Source organism: Carcharodon carcharias, chromosome 14, assembly GCF_017639515.1.
Source record: "Carcharodon carcharias isolate sCarCar2 chromosome 14, sCarCar2.pri, whole genome shotgun sequence".
Classification (NCBI taxonomy): domain Eukaryota; kingdom Metazoa; phylum Chordata; class Chondrichthyes; order Lamniformes; family Lamnidae; genus Carcharodon; species Carcharodon carcharias.
This window is the reverse complement of record NC_054480.1, coordinates 101082654-101108062: the sequence shown is the minus strand read 5'-3', so window position 1 is coordinate 101108062 and position 25409 is coordinate 101082654. Positions and strand designations below refer to the sequence as shown.

Genomic DNA, 25409 nt, shown 5'->3' with positions numbered 1-25409 from the left:
TCAAGCCAGTGAACATCTTATTGAAGAAACATTTAATACTGGCTAAACAAACAGGCAGGCATTGAAAAACCACTTGAAAGAAAGTACAAGGTAATAAAATACAAGGTAATAAACCGTCAATCAAACACTGCCAGTAAAATTCCCCCATTGCAGAAACCTTTAATCATGTGCAAATAAACACACAGGCAAGGAAAAACCACTGCAAAGCAAGATCAAGTTATTACAAAGTATTAATAAAACTGTCAATCAAACAAAGATAGTAGTTTCCATTGCAACTGTGCAAACAAACACCTGCTGGGCTGAGGTTCATTAATGAGTCTTAGAACTCAACCATTCATAATGAGGCAATCTAGCAATTGTATCATTGGCATGGAGGATGCAAAGGGTAAATGGAGGATGCATGAGAAATATGAGGGAGCATGGAGGGGTCATGAGAGGTTGGTGGGGGTAATGGGTGGTGAGATATGAGGTCTAGAGGGCCTGCAACCATGAATTGAATTGGGCAAATGTCCAAATAAATGGAGGCAAGCCTTCTAACCTGCTGGCTTTGCATCCACCCACTTCCATTGCTGCCTTGGGAAGCCCAACTCCAGCTGCACCTGACACCTGGAAACTAAAATACCAGGTGAATGGGCTAACATTTAGAAGTTGGGACCACGAGGTTGAGAAATGGCCCAACTCGCGGTTCCAGAATGAAAGACGAAAATTTGGCCCACTGCCTCCATGCTCTAAATTTTCCCACCAGGGTAAATCGTTTTTTTGTATTGATCACCTCAATTCGATCACCCTTCAATCTTCCAAACAGAAGATAATACAAGCCCACGTTCATGCAGCCTGTCCTCAGAATATAATCCTCAAATTCCCAGTGCCATTCCGGTGAATCTGCACTGCGCCCCTTCCAAGGCCTTGCTGAGGTGGAGGGCCAAGAACTGGAGTGCAACTAAAGTATCACTTCCTCCCCTTTGTATTCCAGTCCCTTTCAGACAAAGGCCAACATTCCAGTACCTATCTTGATTGCCGTTTTTTCCTGTCTGCTGCTAATTGTTAATGATTTGTGCAATAGAGGTCCAAATCACTTTGCTTCTCCACAGTTTCTCACCAATCAAAAAATACTCCTGTCTATCTTTCATCCAAATCTCTGTCACCCACCTCTTTCCCTGCAGTGAGGAGGTGGTTAGAGGGTGGAGGGAATTCTAAGCCATTCCAATTGGTGGGAATGGAAAGGAATAACAGTTAAAGATATTGAACACAGGTTTGCTGCGTCATTCCTGTTCGATTCCCTGCCTGCCACCATCTTAACCGGGCCCTTTCTTGGTAGCTAACATGCCCACCCGACTCAGGCTGGAGGCTCATCAATACATACAACCCAGAATCCTGAGCCTAACTTTACTGTCCTGAGGTCACCCCCACTCAATAAAAGACAGTGGGGAAGGAGGTGAGGCGCTCTAAGATAAGTCAAAAATGTTGCTTAGTGCGGCCAGGTGGAAAGGAAAAGCTGGACCTCTGCAGCATTGGGTTTCTTTGCACAACGGCACTGACTAACCACAGCATCACAACTTCCCATGTCTCTCGTTCCGACCACACTGCCCATGATTCACCTTGATGCTTGAAAAGAGACTCTGGGCCTTTTGAGTTTGACTTGCCCAAAGCTGTCAGCTAAATAATGTAACTGAGGTCCAGGAGTAGCCTGGGCCTCAAGCTGATGACAACAGAATGGCGAGGGTTGGGGGGATGGGTGGCTGATGATAATCGCATACTCACACCCACCCAAAACCCTTTCCCAATTAAACACCCCGTCGCCAGGTCCTCTTAACCAATGAGTCATCCACTGGCTTTCTGCCCCAAGCCATCGATGAAAGGGAGGAAATGGGGGGGTGGGTTGGGAGACAAGGGAGAGTGGCAACAGCAGCTTTGGTTAGAACCAATTAAACAGTCAGTGTTACTTGAATTTACCATAATCATTTTTGAAAACAGACATTATCCTTTTTAGCTTTAGTGATGTTTGACTGAAACAAAACCATAAAATTGAAGAACTGCATTGAACTATTCATCACCTCTGTGAAAATCCATAATTAATAATTCACTGAATTCAACACAGCACAAGACATTTTGAATCCAGCAGATAGGACAGCTAATGTACGTTCCGACAGCCCCACTTGGAATGTTCTGTTACTGTAAAACAAGAAAGGCCAGGGACTGAGTAAGTGAAAGGAGAATTATTCAGGAAATGCTCTGAACTGATCCGTTCTTGCTATCTCTTTCTCAGGAGAAGAGGAAGCGGCAGACGGAGATAGAGAACAAAAAACGACAGCTGGAGGATGAGCGACGGCAGCTCCAACACCTGAAGGTATGTCGCCTCTCACAGAGGAATGCTAATTAGTTTAATAACTAAGCCTGGTCTCAAGGCAAACACGGGTAGTGCCTTGAGAGTAGTGACAGATAAATCTCATCACACTCTGCTCTATTTACTGTGCTTGCTTGGCTGGATTGCGTGAGCATGAAGCCACAAATTGTTGTGAAAGCCTAACTGAGTGGAGGTTATTCATGTAGAAGAAAGGAAGACTCTATCAGAAGGAGACACCATCTGTGGCTAACTAAGGAAGTTAAGGATGGTATCAAATTGAAAGAAAAGATGTATATGCTGTAAAGATTAGTTGTCAGCCAAAATATTTGGAAAATTATAGAAATCAGCCAAGGATGAGTAAAAACATAGAGGGAGAGATTAGAATATGAGAGTAAACTAGCAAGAAATATAAAAACAGACAGCAAGAGCTTCCACAAGTATGCAAAAAGGAAGCAAAAGTGAGCGTTGGTCCCTTAGAGGATGAGACTGGGGAATTAATAATGGGAGACAAGGAAATGGCAGAGACTTTGAACAAGTATTTTCACAGTAGAAAATACAAAAAGCATCCCATAGATTCAAGATAAGTGGCAGAAGGTGTAGGGGAGAAATGAGGAAGAACATTTTTACGCAGAGGGTAGTGGGTGTCTGGAATTCATTGCCCAAGCTGGTGGTAGAGGCAGAAACTCTAAATTCTTTTAAAAAGTACCTAGATCTGCACCTTAAGTTCTGTAAGCTGCAGGGCTATGGGCCGGGTGCAGGAAGATGGGGTTAGAAAGGGCACCTGGGTGTCCTCAGGCTGGCATGGACAAGATGGGCCGAATGGCCTCCTTCTGTCCTGTAACTTTTCTATGGTTCTATGGTTCTAATAGTAGAAAATCAAGTGACTAAAAGGAGGGGGAAACTTAAAATAATCACGATCACTAAAGAAAAACTAATGGGATTTAAAACTGATAAGTCCCCTGGACCTGAAGGTCCACATCCTAGAGTCTTAAAAGAAGTGGCTGCAGAGATAGTGGATGCATTGGTTGTAATCTTCCAAAATTCCCTAGATTCCGTAAAGGTCCCAGTGGATTGGAAAATCACAAATGTAACAACTCTATTCAAGAAAAGAGGGAGACAGAAAGCAGGAAGTTGTAGGCCAGTTTGCCGAACATCTCTCATTGGGAAAATACTGCAAACCATTATTAAGGATATAGTAGCAGGGAATGGTAATACAATCAAGCAGATCAACATGCTTTTGTAAAAGGAAAATCAGGTTTGTTTAATTTGTCAGCATTTTTTAAGGCTGTAACAATCAAGGTGGATAAAGGGGATCCAGTAGATGTAGTGTATTTGGATTTCCAAAAGTCATTCCATAAGGTGCTGCATAAAAAGTTACAACACAAGATAAGAGCTCATGGTATTGGGGTAATATGTTAACACAGAGAGAATTGGTTAACTAATAGGAAACAGAGTTAGGATGAATGGGTCATTCTCAGGTTGGCAAACTAACAAGTGAAGTGCCACAAGGATCAGTGCTGAGGCCATGACTATATACAATCTATAGCAATGACTTGAATGAAGGGTCCCGGTATATTGTTGCCAAATTTGCTGACAATACAAAGATAGGTAGGAAAGCAAGATGTGAGGAGGACACAAGGGCTGGAATTTTCCAGCACCCCCACAGCTGGTTCCACCCCAACAGTGCTGGTGAGTCACTGAAATCTCCATTCAAATCAGTGACACCAGAAAATCCTGATGGCATGAAGGGCTGGAAAATTTTGGCCAAAGAGTCTGCATTGGGATGTGGGTTGGGTTTAGTGAGTGGGAAAAAATTAGCAGATGGAGTATAATGTGGAAAAACATGAGGTTGACCAGTTTGGTGGGGAGAACAGAAAAGCAGATTATTATTTAAATGGAGAGACTGCAGAATGTGGCAACACAGAGGGACCTAGGTGACCTTGTACATGAATCACAAAAAAGTTTCTATGCGGGTGCAGCAAGTATTTAGGAAAGAAAATGGAATGAGGCCATGTGGAAAAACAAATGCCAGGCCATCAGCTCTAACTGCTGATGTGGATGCAGTTGCCAGATAACCTCATGAATGCTTGGCTGAGCCCCAAGAATGGTTAATGCACTCAGATCAGCAGGCAATATTGACAGGCTTCCCCCAAGGTTCATCAACCATGAGCTTCAGGAACTCACCCACCTACATGAAAATACCAAAGGCAGGGAAATTTGAATTTCCAGCAAGGACTTAAATTGCAAACCCAATGTCGCTTTAAGTGATCATTGGGCCATGGCCACCACAATTCCTGACATGGTGAAATGATGGATGGTGGGAATCTTTGGGAAAATCAAATTTGCAGTCCTGCATACCTCCACTTTGGCCATTCCAGCTTGGGTTTGCTCCAAACCTGGAGATGAAAATTCAGCCCACAGCGTTCATTTAATTGCCATCTCATTGACCTATTATTAACTATACATCTAAATGCAACAACTGGGCTGATGGCAGCCAAACTGGACCAGACCTTGTTTGTCCCAGTAAGAATTGATCTTTAATTGAAACCAGTTTTGGAAAGGCACAGCTAGTTACAATCGTCATCGATGAATGTCTTGAGATGAATCAGGTTTTTACGTGTACTTGTGTCAGCAAATGTTTGGCATTTTTAGTATTCGACTTAAAGCCAGTCCCTGATGGCTCAGTGCAGGGATGCACCACATGATGCAGCACTGCACCCTACAGACTAGAAGTAGCCACATTTAATCTGTGCACCATGTTGAATTGCTTGGTATTAACCAGGATGGAGAAGAACTAGGGTTGTCAACTCTCCAGGATTGACCTGGAGTATCCAAAAGCTAGATTAATCTCCTGAGCACTGCCACAAGCAAAACCAGGGGCAGAATTTTTCGTCCCATGGGTGGGCACACGCCCGACCCAAACAGGAGAAAAATAGTGTGTGATGACGTCGGGCAAGCGTCCCGATGTCATCACGCACTCTCGCGATATTTCGCTTGGCATGGGCACACAAGAGGCGGCAACATGCCTGCCAACAATTAAGGGGCCTATTAAGGCCCTTAAGCAATTAATTAATTTGTATTCCTTGCTGTCCGCCCAATCGCTTGGTTGGCGGGCAGGCTAATAGGCCAGGCGGCCTATGCGTTTTTTGCAAAGCCTCATCCACGGGCAGGATGAGGTTTCCATCATTAATTTGTATTTAAATAAAAATGTTTGGGCAGGATTTTAACAATCACAATGGAAAGATGCATCAGTCTGCTGTGCGGACATTTTTCCTGGACTTTTAATATTTTAAATTTTGTTTTTAAAGATCTTCAGCTCCCTGAAGCAGTTCTGTGCCTTCAGGGAGCTTTCAGTGAGTGCACCCCCACACACGCGCAAACTTCAGCGTTCGCTCTCCTCCCGCCCCCACCCTGGCAGCGCTGAGGCTCCCAGTGCGCATTTCACGCTGATTGGCCATTAATTGGCCGGGCCAGCGTGACATCGAGGTGGTGGCCCAATCACAGGCAACGGACTGTTTCAATGAGGGGAGAATCCTCCCCCAGGAGAAAAAAATCACAAGGTGGAATTTTCCCTTCCACATCTAAGTCCCATGGTGGGGGCGAGAACTGGGATAATTTCCCAGCCCAGAGTCTGGTGAGAATTCATGCCAAATGGCACACTGTTGGCCTAAGTAATTGTGCATTCAGGGGTTTCCCAATGTTTTGCGCAGTGGGGCAGGCTGGATTTTGTGTGCCCACTATCATATCCAGAAGCCATGTTTAAAAAGCGCCTGAAAATCAACTTATCCACCATTGAAACTAGAAGATCCACATGGGGTTTTATAACATCAATGACAGTTTTTATGGTCACTATTACTGGGACTAGCTTTATATTCCAGATTTATTAATTGAATTTAAATTCTGTCAGCTGCCATGGCAGGTTTTGAACCAATGTCCCCAGAGCATTAGCCTCAGCCCCTGGATTACTAGTCCAGTGACATTACTACTATCACATCATTGGCAGGATATTGAGGGCGAGGGGCAAGGCCAGCTCACCGTTGCGTAAAATGACACAGGATGATGTGGAACTCCCGACGTCCCCCCGCATCATTTCAATTTTCAGGTCAGCAGGGGTGCAGCCGAATCAGCTGTGCACCCGCCAACCTGTCAACAGCCAATTGAGGCCATTTAAAAACTAATTGAAGGCCGGGAGTCCTGGGGGATTTCAGAAAAAGCATGAAACCTCATCCATGGGCAGGATGAGGTTTCATGTTGGCTTTTAAAAATTTAATAAAAGCTTAAAAGTGTCACATGAGGAAGCACGTCATGGAGATTTTATTTTTCTATATTTAACATTTTTAAATTTGGTGCCAATCTCCCTGAGGCAGCACTTAGCCTCAGGGAGATGAGTGCGCTCTTTCATACGCATGTGCGAAAGAGCGCACTCCCAGCTCAGGGAATTCCGCCCCCCTCCCCTCCCCAGCCCTTGCAGGGACTGCATAGCACTTCCTTGCGGACGTCACGCTGGGCAGACCTTAATTGGCCCACCCATGTAAAATGGCAGGGCACCCCCAATCGGGGGCGCCGATAGGAGGTGTGCCTGCACACGCCTGCTCCTGCACTTCCCCCCCTGATGGGGGTAACATTCTGCCCCATATTCCTCAAATATACAGAAATGAAGAGCAGGAAAAGGCCAGATGCACCATCAAACCTGCTCCATATCCATGATGCCAGAGGCATAATAGCCAAACACCTCCTACCTCCCAGATGCCATATGTAATTTCTTGGGAGAGGCCACTAATGCAAAAGAAAATCTGGAAAATTCCTCTACGACTCCCTCAGGTGATTGAAGCCAGAAGATCTTATGGACATCGTGTCACCTATAAAGACACTGACCTTTGACATGATGCGATCTCTGCCTCCGTCAGGAACTGATCGAGCTCCAGCATGCATCACTGCATCTCAAAGAGGAAGAATAGAAGGAGATTCAGACAAACCAAAGAGATATAACTCACTTCAGGTATTGTGCAGCACTGAAAATATGCATCCACTGGTCCCAGGAATGGCAGAAGCAGGGATACAACAGAAGATCCCAAGCAATTAGCAAAATTCAAGAGTATGGTTTTGTCATGGGACTGTTTCAGTCAATATGACAAGTCGTGTGAGCAACAAGTGTTGAGACCCAGAAAGATATCTCCCCCTGGATTTACTTAGATAATCAGACCTGACTTCAATTCAAATCATTGTTTGCCCAGCCGGCCAGATGGGAATTCAGCAATGACTAGAGCCCACTGGAATGGTTCCTATTAGTTAGGTAAATAGACCAGAGGAGGAGGGAGAAACCTGACTTGGGGAGCCTAGGGTTTCATCATGGGCCGTGGAAGACAATTCCTGCTCCTCGTGGCCCACAAAGAAACTTAAATAAAAATGGTAAACTTAGCTTTCTCTTCAGACCCTCACTGCAGCTCCCTTGATGGTTAACCCAACAACAAAACCATCATTGTGGCCCTTTCCACCTCACTCAGGCCCAGGTTAAAATAGCAGATCCAGCTGCAATCTGCAGTGTTTGAAGGGGACTTCTCCAATCTTAGGCCTGGGTTGTTGCCACCTGCAGTTTGAAGTTAGTGGGTTACATCAGGACAAAAAAGGACTGGATTAATTCCCCCATTGCATTTCAACTTCTGTACTTAGCGGGTAGAGGTGAGAGTTGGTGGGATAAAACCAGAGCCCTAGTCTAGGCCCTAAAAGACACTAGGCCTCAAAGAGCTACCTTATTGGACAATTTTGAATGGCAAATTGTACAAGGAAGTTTTTTCTATTTGCAACATGATTTAGTTTTTTTTCTGTGTTCCTGATGTTTTTGCTAGCAGCTAGCTGGTTGCCTATGGAAACAGCTAGAAGGCAGAAGGCATTGTTTGTGCGTTATGTTCTGGCACAGCAGGTGGATCCTATGATTAGTTTTGTAAAACAATTTGAGGAGCAAATTGGTTGGTTTTGTGTGGTTCTGGGCTTCATGATTGTTAGTTTTCCAGATCTTTTTACTGGTTTGCAATCGAAGGATATGTACCTATACTTTTGAGCCAAGTCAACTTGATCAATTGTAATGATTTAAGCCAAGCAGATGGACAGAGTGAAACATATTTTGAAGGTACATTGAAGTGTGCTATAAGTTATCTGCAAACTGTGGACATGCACTAGACAGCTCAAGACTTTTAAATAAAGGGTAAAACTGGAGGGAAGGGATGCTCAATTTCCTGGTCCACATCACAGCATGCACCAGGATCAGCACCACTGGCAAAGTCCCCTCAAACATCCATTTAGTAAATTAGTGTGTGTGGCCTGAATTTTTCAGTTGGCTGGCGGACTTGGCGGGAGCAATCGCTGCCACCCGCATTGGCTCCGCGCCGCCATTTTACACAGGTGGGCCAATTAAGGCCCGCCCAGCGTAAGACATGAGCCATAGCACTCAGCGCTACCTGTGCGGGTGGGGGGGGGGGGGGGGAAGAATCGGGTCTAGCGCTCTTTCACGGTGCTGCCCAAGGGAATGAGACTGTGTCACATGAGATGGGACATGTTTATATATTTCGGAAAATTTTTAAATTTAATTATAAAAGCTTTAGGAAACCTCATCTTGCTTGTGGATGAAGTTTCCTAAAAAACATGAAGGCTGCTTGGCCTTTTCGCCTGCCCGTCAACCATAAGGTTGGATGGGCAGCATTAACAATTACATTAATTAATTCCTTTATGGCCTTAATAAGCCATTTAAATATCATGTGCGCCCTCCAAACGAAATACAGTGAGACCGCACGTCATTTTACGTGTCAGCATGTTGGGCCCACCCCCACACGCCAACTGAAAAATCCTGCCCTGTGTGCGTGCGTGTGTGCGTGGGTGGGTATATGTGTGGGTGTGTGTGGGGGTGTATGGGGGGGGTGTGTGTGTGTGTGAATATGTGTGTGAGTGTGTGGGTGGGTGGGTGTGTGTGTGTGTGGGTGGGTAGGTGTGGGTGTGTGTGTGAGAGAATGTGGGTGGGCGTGTGTGTGGGTGTATGTGTGCGTGCATGGGTGGGGGTGTGTGAGGATGTGTGAGTTGAGGTGTGTGTGGGTGTGTGAGTGCGGGTGTATGTGTGGGTGGATGTGTGTGTGGGTGTGGATGTGTGAGTGGGTGTGTCAGAGAGGGTGTGTGTGTGGGTGTGTGAGGGTGTGAGAGTAGGGGTGTGAGTGGGGGTGTGTGTGTGTGTGTGTGTGTGTGTGTGAGTGGCGGTGTGTGAGTGGATGTGTGAGTGGGTGTGTGTGTGAGTGGGTGTGTGTATGAGGTGTGTGTGTGGGAGGGTGTGTGTGAGTGGGGGGGTGTGTGGTGTGTGGAATCAACTGCCAGAATTCCAATTAATCTCACCTCCTGATCTCCAGGATAACTGTCAGATGTTAATTTGTGTAACTGGAATGGCTGCCAACTCTGGATATATTCCTGGAGCTTTCATCACTTGACATCTTGCCTCCAAATGCCCTGCTCACGATTAGTTACTGACCACGTTCTCATGGTGCCCCCCCACCACCCCCCATCTTTCATGCGAAACTAAGCAAGCCGACTCATTGCCCAATTGACTGACAAGGCAACAATCATTCAAGCAGCCTCCTTATCCCATCTCCAGTAAACCAGTCATTTCACAGTGCATTCAGTGCCAAAAAAAGGAAAACCAAAACTTTTAATGCTCCTCGGAGTTTTCTCCTGGGGTGCTCGCAGCAGTGTCCTGGAAATTAGTTACTAATTACTAAAGACTCCAGGCCAATCCTTGGATTGTGGGAATGTTCCCAGTGTGCTTTCAATGCCTCAGATAGTCCAAGGTTGGACTTGTAGCCCAGTGCAATTGACCTTTAAACAAAGGGGTCGGGATCAAATGGTTTCAGCCATTTATAGATTAACTGACCACTTTTCCCAAAAGAAAATCAGCCAGCCCCACCTTTCATTGTCCCACCACACCCCTCTCCCCCATCCCCATCAGCCAAAGACGTGCCGATACAGGTTGGATGCCCACTACACTTCAAAGACAAAACATGAGTTCAGATGCCACGGCAGTAATTTGGAGATTTGAATTCCTTATCTAAAAATCATAGAAAATGATCGTGAAGATTTTGCTTCTCATAAAATCCCAACTGGTTCACTAGTGTCCTTCAGAGAAGTTAATCTGCCATCCTTATTTAGTCAAGTCTATTTGTGACTCCCATCCCACACCATGGGCAGAATCTTGTTGGGCCATTGGGGGTCTCGCCTGCCAGCCTGAGAGCTGGCAAGAGACCCAAGCTGCCCCTTTTTTCTGGAAGGCCCACCGAGCAACAAGCCTCAATTGGTGGCAGGGTGGGAGGGTCGGCCATGGGCTTTCCCACCCAGAGCTTAATACGGGCAGAGGGGGGAGGGCAGCGGGATTTGGGTATGCCACCAGCCTGCCTGATTACATGCCCTTCCCACCTCCAAGCTTGTCACACCAGCAAGAGCAGAATATTCCACACACTCTAAACTGTCCTGTGAAAAGCCCTACCAAGTCACAGCTGTGTAAGTGCAGCTAGAAATGGGAAACAAACTCTAGCCTTGCCAACAACGTCCATTCCCAAGAATGAATTTAAACAGTGTCTGATCATGTTGGATTTCCTCAGGTGAGGCTTTTTTTTATCTAATCACTCTTCATTCTCAGCATGTGAGTGTCACTGTCAAGGTCAGTGATTATTGCGCAGCTCTAGTTGCTCAGAGAAAGTGCTGGTGGGCCATCATCTTGAACCATTCATGGTCACTTTTATGGATAACAGCTCCTTAATCTCAGATTTTTAAAAACTGAACATGGACACTGTTGGTACCTGGTCACTAGTTTAATTGGACTAATGGATCCTGTTTGCACACTTGTTTCGGGATGGCCAAGTTGGCACCATAGACAGAGTAGATCAGCAGACAGCTCTTATATAGAGCATATTCTATGTATTTACAAAGGAACTCAGCAGCTACACTTGTGTGCTTACAACTCAAACCCTGTCTCTACATTACTGACTCTAACTCTAGATTACTGACTACTGACTACTAAGGTAGTCCGTGCTACTCTGCTACTGGATATTAAGATCATGTGATCTTCCATTATCACATTCTTCATAAAGGTACGTTACACATCAGATTACCACAGACACTTATGGTGGGATTTGAACTCGCCTGCCATCCAAAAACATAATCACAATATTACCGTCCCCTTGAGACACCATAGGTCACGAATACTACTACGGCTTGGTCACAGTAACAATTTTGGAAACTTAATTGTTATTGTTTGGCTTTTCATTGATGCAGAGGTGAGATTTCTCTGTGAGTAAATGGAACAGATGTATACTCTGCTGCTTACAGTACAGAGCCAAGATTCCTGAAATCCCCTTAGGCATCCCACTAAAACAATAATCAGACTGTGCTCATTGTGTAATGCTTCACGGCTATCTGCTTCTCTGTAAACCTTCCTTTTTAAGTTAAAGTCTTTCAGAACAGTCTTAACAACATTTGGAACACATACAATAAAGGGAAGTGCCAAAGAGCCACAACATTTCCAAAATGGAGATTAAGAGAAACAACTTCAAATAATGGAAACCTGAAACAAAAACAGAAAACAATTCACAGGCCTAAGAAAGAAAAGACGGATTTAAATTTTGGGTGGAGGTCATTCACTGCAATCCAAAAGCTCAGCCTCCGTGACTCCTGTCAGATATCGATGGATCTGTTGTGAGCTTTTAGTATTTTCCAATTCTGAAATGGTGCCGGTAGATGGGATTATACAGCATCTGCTGTTAGCAGCTGACAGAGAATCATTCCAAAGCTACTGAGCTTGGTGGATCCCTCTGATGGCAGAAGGTAAGTAGTCTTGGAGTCAAGAAACACCTTTTCATTGTTACTGAATTACTTCTCAATCAGAGCTGGTTACCTGCCCAATTCGACAATGTTTTCAATAATAAAAATGGCCAACTGTATCCCTTCAGTGACAGGGTTTATCCCATCTTTCCAAAATGGAGATCCAAGTAACAATAAGTCCACCTTCAAAAAAACTCTTTTTTTTGCAGCTCTCTTTATAAGAGTTCATGTTCACAAATCAGAGATTCAAAGACAACATTTTACAAGTAAACCAATCAGAGCAAACATGCAAAGATTTTTTTTTAAAAGCTCCACTCTTTGCACAGCCAGGTTTGGATGAAGTCAACAGATGAAGAGGCTGCTTACTGAAGGGGCCAAATGAATTAACTACTGCCACTAAAACTAAACTGTGAGGAGAGATGGTAAGTGCTGTCCCAAGCCTGTAATCTAAACAGTTCACTAGGATCAAGAGTGACGGAGGATACAGGCTGTCCCAGGGCACAGCAGGAGAATCCTTCAGCCAGGAAGACCTCAGTGAGCAGGGATCACAATGTCCCACTGTATTGTATGACTACAGTAGGTTCCTCACTGCAAGAGTAAGTGGACATATGGCTTTCATCTTTAGCACAGAACTAGCTACAATCCAAAACAGATTCAAGATGAACTTTACATAGGAGCACACCATTAAAAACAAAAAAAATGCTGGAAATACTCAGCAGGTCAGGCAGCATCTGTGGAGAGAGAAACAGTTAATGTTTCAGGTTGATGACATTCTATCATTCACCTTTCACCAATAGTAAGTGCTTGCTCCCTTATTCCAGTCCTCTCATGAACCTGAATAGGTTTCCATGCGCAATACGAACATGCATTAGAGCATCGGAGCAGGAGGAGGTGATTTAAGGCCTCAAGCCCATTCCACCATTCAATGAGATCATGGCTGGTCTGCGATTAACTCCACATGCTTACTCTTGCCCCATATCCCTTAATACCTTTGGTGAGCAAAAAAATCTATCCACTTCAGCTTTAAAATTAACAATTGCCCCAGCATCAAATGTCATTTTCAGATGAAAATTCCAAACTTCTATCACATTTTGTGTGTAGAAATGTTTATTAATCACAGCTCTGAGAAATCAGGCTCTAATTTTTAGACTATGCTCCCCCAGTACTGCACTCTGCAAGCATATAGTGAGGAAGAATCTGCCTTTCTATACATCCTTTCACAAGCATTGGTCATCACAAAGCATTTTACAGCCAATTATTTACTTCTCGAAGTGATTTAATAAATGAAGCAGCCAATTTGTGCACAGCAAGACTCAAAAAGCAAAATGAAAGAAATAGCCAATTAAGCTATATTAGTGATGTGCTTGATAGATCCCCACCTAACAGAAGAGTGGGTGTATCTACACCAGATGGACTACAGTGGTTCAAGAAGGCAGCTCACCACCTTCTCAAGGGCAATTAGGGATGGGCAATAAATGCTACCTTGTCAGTGATGCCCACATCCCATGAACGAATAAAAATATGTTGGCCAGCAGAACGCAAGGTCCCCTATTTTCTTTCAAATAATTTGTTTTCACAATTAATGGTCATCAAACAAGGTCTGAATGCTGATGGTCAAAACCTGTACATTTGAAAGAAGCACTTTTTGAATACAAAGGGTAATAGAAATGTAGAGGCCCCTCCCCCAAAAGCTGTGGACGTTTGGGTCTCTTGAAGTGCTCAAGATGGAGTTAATAGACTTATTTTGGATAGGTGTATCAGGGGACAAGGAGGGGTAAATGGAATTAAGGTATAGATCAACCGTGATCTAACTGGATAACAGAGCAGTCCCTCAGGGTTAAATGGCCTCCTCCTATTTCTATGGGTTCTTTTTGGATAGTGCCCATTACTGCTGCAGAGAGAGGATTAAATACCCCCTGCATTCAAGAGAGAAAATGGCTGTGCTCATCACACCAGTATTGCTGTGAATAACAGGAGAACTTAAAAGCAAAGCTGAATTAAGATTTGACAACCAACTGTGTCTCTCACTCTACCTCTCGGTTGCTTAGTAACATCTTGCAATCCTTGAATCAGTATTGTCTCAGGCCTGGCAATAATGTTAACTCTATTCTTCTCCCTAAGGCTGGAGTTTTTAGGGCCAGGTTTTCACTTAAAAGGGCAATTCAAAGGACCACATTACACACAATCTTCGCTCTGGGGAGGTGGGAGCAAGGGTGGGGGTTGGTGGGGGTGAGAGGGAGTTGGGCTTGCTTGGAAGCAAATCCTAGGCACCCACGGGGGTGGGTCAGTGCCGAGGTGGACTGGTTAGAAGGCCGGCTTTAGTTCCCTGAGACTTCATCCAAATTATATTAAAAGCAGTTAGGCCACCCAGCCCTCATCTCTTTTCCCCCCACCACCCACTCCCCATGCCCTTTCCATGCCCTCTTTGCCAACTCCATGTCCATTAACTTAATATGCATTATGTACAGAACCAATGAGTCTATAATAACAATGGCCAGTGTTGAAATGCTAACATGTTGAAACCCATTCAGAAATCTGATTTGAAAAAAACTGCTGTTCCTACAACCCTATAAAAACATCAGTCAGATAAGGCCATTATAGTATCAGTTACAGAAGCTCTGCCCGCTTTGCACATCTTAATTTTGTCCAAGTAAACAATTACATTGACAAAAGAGATCAGAAATAATACATTAAATCCTCATAAATATGCCAATTGAGCAAAGTAAACTCTACTTCAGTTTGTCCAAACGGACCCCTGCTGTGCTAATAAAATTTGTGAACCTTGGAGCTTAGCCAAGCATTCATAATGAGCCCAGGTGGAGAAGCAGCTGTTTGACCATCTGTTTCTGCTGGCACCGTTCCAGATGGGTTTATGTGAATACTTGACTCAGCAATGGCACTAAAGGTCACAGTGGCCTTAAATTTCAATGCCTCAGGATCCTTTCAAGGATCAGCAAGAGATCTCTGTGGCATATTGTAATCATCAGCCCATCATTATATGAAGATAGTTACTGATGCATTGTTCAAGAGAGTGGACAACTTCATAAAATTTACCATTGATGACGACAGCCAGGCCATGAAAGCAAGAGGGTTTGGGGCCACTGTGGTGTTCCTTAAAACACAATAAGCAACATGCATGTGGCCATTAAGGCACCTGCAGACAGTCAGGGGCATTTGTGAACCAGGAAGGATTTCATTGAATGTGCAGATAGTATGTGATCATCGTCTGTGGGGCCTGGTGGTGTATGTGTGGAACCCTGGGAATAACCATGATGCTATGTTCCATTGCCACAGATGTTCACACATACAGCTAAACCAGATGATTGGTTAATAGGTTACAAGGACTATCCATTAAGGAGGTGGCTCATAACAGCTGTCAGACATTCACATCCGAGGCACAGGAGAGGCACAATGTGAGCCATGCCCCACCAGGGTGACTATAAAGAGGATCATTGGTCTGCTGAAAATGAAATTTCCTTGCTTTGACTAATCGGCTGGTGCATTGCAGTATGCACAGTCTCGTGTCTCCCTGATTGTTGCCACTTGCTGTGTGCAGCACAATTTGGCATTGCAGAAGAGGACAAGCTGGTAGAACATGGGGGCCTAGAGCAGCATGCCGAGCCCATGAGGGCCATCAGAGGGTGCATGTCAGGGAGGCAAGGACCCTGATAATGAGATGTTTCAGTTAACGTTTTGGAGGCTTCTCCCAACCAGCATTATGGAGATGCCATCCTATTAAACTCCTATTAAACAAATACTTCCTATATCCAAAAGGTTCACATCAACACACTTCTCTTTGATGGGCCTCTGGTTTCCATCTTGAAAAGTCATGGCATTGCCACCCTTATCACTATCGGTTGGCCTTGAGACCCCTGATAAAGCTGACACTTAAAAGATGACAATCATTTGATGAACTGCAAAAGAACACTCAGCCTTACACATCCAGTAATCACCCGTCATGACCCTTCTGTGTCCACAATGATTGCTTCATTCGTTCACAGGTGCTGTGCGGTGGTGCACCACCATCACTGTCAGCTGGCTGATCCCAATGCTCCGTTACCCTGGATTACCTTGGCAAGTGTCCTCCATTCACCTGAGGCTGTAGAGCCCTGGCATGGTGAGTGTCTCCTGCCCGGTGGCAAGAGCCTCCTCTATCACCACAGCATCCTGAGACACTGGTGTAACTGGCAGAGGAGACACTGTCACCGTCTGGAGTGCTCTGAGAGGAGCCCCCAGATGCAGACAGCTGCTGCTCTTCTGCCAACATGAGACCTAACTGCCTCCCCACTTCACCCTAGCCCCCTGCCCCCCACCTAGCCAACCACTTACCTGAGATGAGTGAAGACTTAGTAAAGACTCCAGGTGCCTTGTCCATCTCTCGCATTGGCACAGCCGACTTGAGGTCATTGACAGTGTGTGGGCTTACAGGTCTGAACACAAACTCAGAATCCCCTGACTGAGCTGCTGGGTCTGGCTCTCAATGACAGTCTCTTAATGGAGGAAGCCACATGTTCAGAGGAGAAGGCGATAACAGTGCCCTTGGCCCTAATGGATTCCCCCATTGTCCTTCCCTTTGGAATTTCTGCCAGAACTCCACGCACCTCCCTTTGGACATCCATCATCTACTCCCTCACGGACAACTCCAGAGACTTGTTATTGGCCTGGGGCTCAGTATCAAGCTGGACTCCCACACTCCTCTAACAGCCAGAGACCTGGACTGACACAGTCCTTGACAATTGATCTGGTGATTGTACAGTGCTCAAACCAATGGGTGCTACCAGTCCGGCAAACACACACAAATCCACCAAGGCATTAGTATCAGAGCTGATGCTGGTGTGGAGCAAGGATGGGACACTGCACCCTCTGAGATCCCCCCCTCTTCCTCAGAGGTTAACGCTGGTCATTCGGGGATGGTGTCTGCTGGGTCCGATGACTGAGCTGCTGAAGAAATAGCATAGATGAGCGCTTATGAACAACGAGTAAAAATAATTGCATCTCGGCCAGAGACCTGCATCATGCCACGCTTGTTACAGAGGTGGTCCTCTCCACCCTTAGCAATACACACGCTCATGCCATCCCCCAAACACACCCTCTCAACCTCATTGCTCAGATAGCATCCCTCAAATACTCACCACCCCCAGCACTAACCCTGGCCCCTCTTCCAACCAATCTGACCTCTGTTGACTGATCATATCCAGGATGTCCTCTTCAATCTTCGTCACACTGCCAAGTTTGGTACTCCCCCACCTGACTTTGGCCTTTCATGGGCATTGAGGACCCCCTTCTGCGAAAGCAATGGGAGATTGATGAATTCCATATCTGAATGTATCAACTCCGCAAGCAGGTACCCACTGTCTCTGGTCCTTCTGTACTGTGCATCATGGCATTGCTTTCCTTGTAGATAGCCTTTCCGGCCATCACGCCCCAGCCCCAGAGAGCGATGCAGGATGTCTAGACTCCATCAGGTGGCATTGTGGGTGGGGGAGGATCAGTTATCCACACCCCTGGCAGACACTTCCCATGCACACATCCTCTCCCATAGGTGTGAGCGACCATTGATCAAAATTTCACCCTTTTTCTGCCAAGTCCTACGGATGACCGCATGACTACTGACCTTCTCTGCACCTCCATTCAGGCTTTCTTTGTCAGATGGGGATGTCTCCTGTTGCTATCACACAAGAAGAGAACCTCCCACCATTCATTATCACCCTGGAAGAGGGCATGCAGGGGCTCTTCATTAAACCGTGAGACCATCAGTGACCAAGTCTTTGCTGTTGCTGATGATTGGCTGCTTTGTTTACCTTTTCTCAAGCCCTTGCAGTGTGTGAAGATTTTTTCTCAGTAACCAGTGGCTTTGAGCACTTGAAGAGCACTGGGCTTGATAGGATTACAGTTGGCCCTCTACCAGGCCCTGATGTTCAATGCCTGCCCCTTCTTCTCCAATTCTTCCCTTCAACTGCAGAGTGCTGGTGTCCTTAACCCCTCTCCCCTTCACCCCACTGGCAGCTGCTTCTGCCCATGTGCCAACTCCCATCGCTGCTTTGCAGCCTGCTCAGGGCCTTCCATTCATTGGGGGTCCCACTAGTCGGCTGTTAATTAACCAGGCAGCGTCCCATAAGGAAAAAATAGCTCACACCGGTACTCTTAATTCCCAGTTTTTACTGTTTCTTCCTTCTGGAATGTGATTGCTGTGAGACCACAGGACTGGGTGGGAGCGGGTGAGCTGCCCGCTTTCACTCAGGTAACCTGCTGCTCAACCATAAAATTTTGCCCCATGTGTGTAAGGTCAATCCCAGTCACTTAAAACAGTGCGATGTCTGGGAATAGTGGTGTCCCTGTATGGAACCAAGAGAAAATGAAGTTAGAATAATAACTGAAACTTCAGCTCAGTCCTGACCAGGATTGAGAATCATGTTCAGTTTGCCTTCATCTCACTGTCTTTTGGTTTTAGTCTTCATTAAAAAAAAGTTCTAACTTTAACTTAATTGATGAAGATAGATCATTTTATCCAATGGTACCTCATGGTACCTTATGTGTATAGCACTGTTTTGGATCAAATGTTACTCAAGAATATTGGTATGGATCATTAGGGATCTGGTGATTTAATTCATTAGTTACTGCTCTGGAGCAAGAAGAAAGCAAGGTCTAGTTCATGGGTGATGAGAAACCATGTGCAGATGGTAATGTGCCACATTTATGCTACTGCCTTCCACTAAGGTCTATTGCAGTGTAGTGTCAGGTGGATTGGAACAATATAGACATCAGTTTCTTGAACAAGACATAACCAAATCATGTCACACCATGTCTGGTTGTGAGCTGTGATGTGCTTATTGGTTTATGCGAGAGTTTGGGTGCCTCCCAGAGATGTCACCATTAGCCGGGTCTGAAAGGCATAACCTGTACCAGCCCTGCCAAAATCCATCTGAAGATGTGATGTAAACATTGGCTCATGTTCAACATTGAAATGACCACACTTACTCTAATCTCCTTCCTGTAAAACACATCGGTCAAAGAGTGTTGAAAGGTAGAAGTCACGGCTTGACCTTGCAAATCCAGCAACAGCGTTTGTGTCAATTCTCTTCAGCTTCACATGCAGGCTGTAGGCTCATCAATCAGTAACTTTTATGGTTCCTGTAGCTGTCATCATGTTCCAAATGTGCACAGAAGTGTAAGTGCAACCAGCTGACAGTTCCCAGACCATCAAGGACCTCAGTCAGGGTGTTAAACTCCTCTTCCCCTTTCCTGTCCCTGCAGCTTGGGGAATGAAAAAAACAATTGCAAACAACAAAGGAACAGTTATCTAGCTGTGATACAAGGCTGGCTCCAGTCTCCTAGCTTCCTATTCTTTTATACAGAAGCTTGAATGAGGGGTGGCAAACATCTTGATTTCCCTTTGCCTAACCGCCTCAGCTGTGTGTGATTTCCAGTAAAACTTTCACAGATCAGCTTCCCCCAGACTGGGAGTAATTATCCACAAATTGAGGCAATCCTCAGTCCCTGATCAGGAACAGACAGGCTGAATGGTTTGAGCACAAAGTCCAGACTGACACACCAATGCAGCTCCGAGGGAGTGCTGTACTGTCAGAGGTGCTATCTTTTGGGTGAGTTGCAAAACCAGGATTCTGTCTGCCCTCTCAGGTCAATGTAAAAGATCCTACTTTACTACTTGAAGAAGGGCAGAGCAGTTCTTATTGTTGCCCTGTCCAATACTTAACCTTCAATCAACATCACTAAAACAGATTATCTGGTCATTTATATAAATTCTGTTCATGGGATAATGCTGTGCATAAATTGGCTCATGTGCTTCCTGCATTACGAGTGTCTACACTTTGAACAGTAATTGATTAGCTGTAAAGCGCTTTGGGATATCCTGAGGTTGTGAAATAATGTATAAATGCAAGTTCTTTCTTTTACATGCATAAAATAAACAAGACTTGCCAGCCATTTCTTGACAAGACCAGTGGTCCTTTAAATGGTTAGATAGGAGCCATGGCAGAGTCTGAATGTAGTGATGGGCAATATCCATCTTTTGAAATTCATTTGAAAGCTGGGACTCCGGCTGCAAGTTTTTTTCCACTAAACCCAGTGCTGGGGGTGTGGGGGGATGGTCAAGGGGGAGGGTGGTGTCAGTGGGGTGAGCAGCCTGTTAGCGTCTGAACATCTCCGGATTGGACAGAAAAGATCAGAGACTTTAATCCTTGAAACATTCTTGAAGCTAGGCTTCCCTGAGACCTTAACTTAAAGAGCACAATATGGTCACAAATCATTAGAAGGAAGAATATGGAGGAAGTTGATCCCATGGATCAACAGCTCTTTTGAAACTCAGCACTCTTTAATTATATCTAATTATATAAAAGACATAATAAAAATAACAATCATCTTCATCATCATACTAATGTGCTGTGACTAATCAGTTCAGTGCTCACTCTGGTGTGGAGGGACAGTGCCTGACTGTTAAGTTTAGCCGCAGTCTGCAGTGTTGTCAAAGATGGCAACACATTGAGGGGTCACTCTTCTGATTTCCCCAATGATTTCTAAACACCATGAGAGTAGTATCCCCCACAATAAGTGTAGTATTCTTAACACTTCCTGTTTTACTATTCCTGCCAATGGTGGTGTCATAGTAACAGTAATGGATAGCAAACTCCTATAGATGAATAAAATAACCTAATGAACATACAATGACTAAAGAGATTGATACCAGATTGTAGGATTTCTTCAATACACCGTGATCATAATGAGATCGTTGCTGTTATACTATTCACTGAATTTCATCAGCTAATCTTTAATTCCTGGCCTCAAAATAGCGAGCAAGAAGGGTGCACACAAATCCAGTTGCAAGTGCACTGTCTGCCATATTGGACAACCATTAACTTATTTGCACCAGTAAAGTGTCTAATATCTGATTGAGCTTCCCTCTCCATGGTTAGTCCTGAGTCAGGAATCAGCTGCCTTAATAACAAGGAAAGCCATTTTGTAAATTTACTCAAAAAGCAATACATTAAGGGCAGAATTTTACGCCTCGGTGGCAGGCGCGCCCAACCCTAGACATTGGGCAAGCATCCCGACATCATCCCACACGCGAGCAATCTTCAGGTCAGCGGGAGTTGGAGCTGCACCCGCCATCAATTAAGAGGCCACTTAAGGCCATTTAAAACCCACTTGAACCTGATTTTACGTTGCCCGTGCGATTTCGTGCTCGTCGCACAGGTAAAATGGGCAAGCAGGCAGCTCACATTTTACAAAACCTCATCCAAGGGTGGGATAAAAAAGGTCAGCAGCATTGCCATTGTGAGTAGTAAAGAATTTAGGAGATAGTTTGTTGGTAGTTGCTTATTTGAACTTGACAATTTCATCTCAGCTCGGAGCTTCATTCTTAGCATTTCCAAGCTTCATTTCAGGACTCATTGGTGCCTCCAAGGCCCTGGAGGATTTTGACCATATGGATCCTTCCAGGTATCAGACAGCTTTCCCTTACCCTGGTAATGGGGATTGTGCTCTCCGCTGGAGGCACCTCTTCTGAGGAGGAAGAGAGGAGCAGAAGGGAGAGGAAGCCATGTGTCCCAATGCAGCTTCCAGGGGAGGGACCTGTGGGAGGACAGGCGCAGGCACAAGGGGTGCATGGCCAGCAGGTAGTCCAAGACGGCAGGGGCCACAGAAGACGCCACTATCCTGCTGCCAGGGTTTACAGGTGGTGATGCAGCTACCTCAATATTTCTGAGGTACAATGCCGAAGGAGGCTCCACCTCTCCAGGGAGACAGTGGCCTCCATTTGTCAGAAGATTGGGCCTAAGATCAGCTCCAACTATGTGGGTGGACACCCCATGCCAGTGGCTCTGAAAGTCACAGTGACCCTCAACTTCTATGCGTCTGGCTCTTTCCAGAAGTTAGTGGGGGACCTTTGTGGAATGTCACAATCAGCTGTCCGCAGTTGCGTCAAGCTCTGTTCAGGCAGGTATTTACGTTTATTAATTTCCATATGGACAAGGCCAGCCAGGCTGAGTGAGCCAGAGGCGTTGCTACGATTGCTGGGTTCCCCCGTGTCTAGGTGCAATCAACTGCACACATGTGGCCATCAAAGCGCCAACAGATCAGCCGGGTGCCTTCGCCATCAGGAAGGGGCTTCCACTCCATGAACGTGTAGATAGTGTGTGATCACAGGATGCAGATTCTGCAAGTCTGTGCAAGGTACCCAGGCAGCTCCCACGACACTTACATTCTCAGACACTCACAGGTGCCAGCACTCTTCAGTGTTCCAGCTCGACTGGATGGGTGACAAGGGCTAACTGTTGAAAAGGTAGTGTATGATGGTTTTCCACCCAAGAACAGAGGCAGAGCAGCGTTATAATAGGAGTCATGCCTCCACAAGGGCAGTGATAGAGAGAACATTAGGCCTTCTGAAGGTGCGCTTCCAATGCCTGGACCATTCTGGGGGAGCACTAGAATATCCCCTCGAGTTGGTGTCACCTATAGTGTGGTCGCATGCTGCGCACTCCACAATTTGGCGCTGGCAAGGAGGGGGAACCCACTGGAGGAAGGGGATCTTGAGGCAGCTCCACAGGCCACAGAGGATGAACCCAGTAGTGAGTCAGAAGAGGAGCATGGTGAGGAGAACGCTGAAGGCATGGAGGTAGAACTCTGTATCTTTCAGGGAGGCAGGGACACCAGGGACACCTTGATCCAACGCTCCTTCAGCTAGGCTACCAAATATCACCTTCAACCGCATGCCAGGGCTGCAGCCCCTAAACAGGGTGCCTGAAATCACCCTTTCATTTGAACCCAAAGTCCACTCAGTGACTGTGCAATAAAGTTTAGACCCGCTCACGTCCGGCATTACATACTGGCACACCCTGCACCAATAAAATAAAAAGGTGAAGCGTACTCAGGCCATTAGGACAAAAACAAAATTTATCTCATTTTGACAATCCAAACAAATTAACATCACCTTTTCTGGTCTTAATTCCCAGACCAGAAAACATAAACAAAACATTACACAACAGAAGATAATCCGTGACCAGTCCCTCTTCTGCTCATGGTGCCTTAAACTTATGTTTGCGAGTGATAAGTTTTGGTGGCCCCCCTCCCTCACCCAACTCGCCCTTGCTCCCAGTGGTATTGGAGATAGCCTGCTGACTCTGCTTGATGACCTTGGTGTTCGTCCTCTGGCCAGTGGAGCCTGTGCTGGCCCTGCCTGGGATAGAGCAGCCAGTGTCATGGCTGGCATCTCTCCAGTCATTACAGCCTCATCAGATGCCTTGGTCACTGGCAGAGGGGCGGAGGAACTGCTGCCATCATCTAGAGAGCCCTGAGAGGAGCCCGCAGAGATGACAGGCAGGTTGTGCGCAGCATGAGGTCACTCTGGATCTCCCTGCTCACCATTGATGGACGGGCACCAAGCTGGGATACTGGGTGTCTCATCTGCCTCCTGACCACCTGAGGCCATTGCCTGTGTGAGGGCTTGCAGGTCCGAGCGTAACCCCAGGAACACCTGGCTCTGTCCCTGAAGGAGTCTCTCCATGAGAGTCGCCACTCTCTCCTCTCTATGGAGGAGGCAGTGCGCTCGGCCATGAGGGTCAACACGGTGCTCACGCTCCGCAGGGGCTCTTCCAGAAGGGAGACCATGGCACGCATACCCTCTTGGATCTCCACCAGATCCTCCCGCACACCCCGCTGGACATCCAGCATCTGCTGCCTAATGGATGACTCCAGAAGCTCATTGTTTGCCTTCAACCCAGTATAGTCCTGGTCTCCAGCAGTCCTCTGACTGCTAGTGCCCTGGGCACTCTCTGCCTCCACCTGCTCCTTAAGCGAGTGTGAAGTGCCCTCACCCCTGTGCTCCAATATTCCAGCTGAAAATCTAATGCCCATCAAGGCGCTGGTATCTGTGCTAGGTCATGAGGACTCGAAACGTCAACTCTTTTCTTCTCCGCCGATGCTGCCAGACCTGCTGAGTTTTTCCAGGTAATTCTGTTTTTGTTTTGGATTTCCAGCATCCGCAGTTTTTTGTTTTTATCTCTGTGCTGGTGCCTGGTTCAGAGAGCAGGTGTAACACATCTGAAGCCTGGCAGTCCTCTGGCATCAGGAGTGGCTCTTCGGGGTCCTGTGATTGAGTGTGCATTGGTGAATCTGAGGGAGAACAACAACATGTCATTAGTTTAAGTCATCACACTGTCACTGTACGTGCCAGCCACCCTGGTGAGACAGTGGATATCTGCATCATGGTGCCCTCGTCTTTCAATGATCAATTGACAAGGCACAAGTCAAGAGTGTGATGGAATACTCTCCACTTGCCTGAATGAGTGCAGCTTCCACAACACTCGAAGCTTGACACCATCCATGACAAAACAGTCCGTTTGATTGGCACCACATCCACAAACATTCACTCCCTTCACCACCGACGCAGAGTCTACAAGATGCACTGCAAGAATTCACCAAGGGTCCCTAAGCAGCACCTTCCAAACCCAAAACCAATACCATCTAGAAGGACAAGGGCAACAGATAGATGGGAACACGACCAACTGGAAGGTCCCCTCCAAGTCACTCACCATCCTGGCTTGGAAATATATCGCTGTTCCTTCATTGTTGCTGGGTCAAAATCCTGCAACTCCCTCCCTAACAGCACTGTGGGTGTACCTACACCACATGGACTGCAGCAGTTCAAGAAGGCAGCTCACCACCACCTTCTTAAGGGAAATTAGGGATGGGCAATAAATTCTGGCCCAGCCAGCGAAGCCCACATCCCATGAATGAATTTAAAAAAAGATGGGAATCCAGTTTTGAGCTTCCCATCAATGATGAGACTACACAAGAATGTTTGCAACATCCAAAACTCTCACCTCTGTGCACTGTGCTCTTACCTTCATCTGACACTCCAGCCTCTCCAAGTCCGGCTGACCAAGGTGCATGTTACCTCTCGCCCCCCAAGGCATCCTGCTCGAATCTGGATAGGATTCAGAGGTTTGGGGGGCCTCCACCTTTCAATGTTGTTATGTGTCATCTCCTCCTGAAAGGACAGAGGAGCATTGATAAGTCCACTCTCTACCTGCAGCGCCATTGCAGCCTGGCCAACCCCAGCTGAGGAACACCTTGCAGGGCACATCCGAGTCGTGGCCCTCGAGCCACAAGGCACTCAGCCCAAGCAGCCAGGGTTCAGCCTCTTGGCCAGCTCCGGTGTGATTGACAGTTGGCACTCAGACTCTAATACCCCTGAGGTCCA

The 25409-nt window shown here is 46.2% G+C and overlaps 1 protein-coding gene across 3 annotated transcripts in view; it reads left to right on the top strand.

The window, feature by feature from the left end:
- Nucleotides 1-25409, top strand: part of palm1a (paralemmin 1a) — a 515885-nt gene that overhangs the window by 373788 nt on the left and 116688 nt on the right. For all 3 annotated transcript variants that reach the window (XM_041204285.1, XM_041204287.1, XM_041204284.1), the window contains one exon: nucleotides 2267-2347. In XM_041204285.1, the coding sequence (XP_041060219.1) occupies nucleotides 2267-2347 (81 nt within the window). The remainder of the gene's footprint in view (nucleotides 1-2266; nucleotides 2348-25409) is intronic.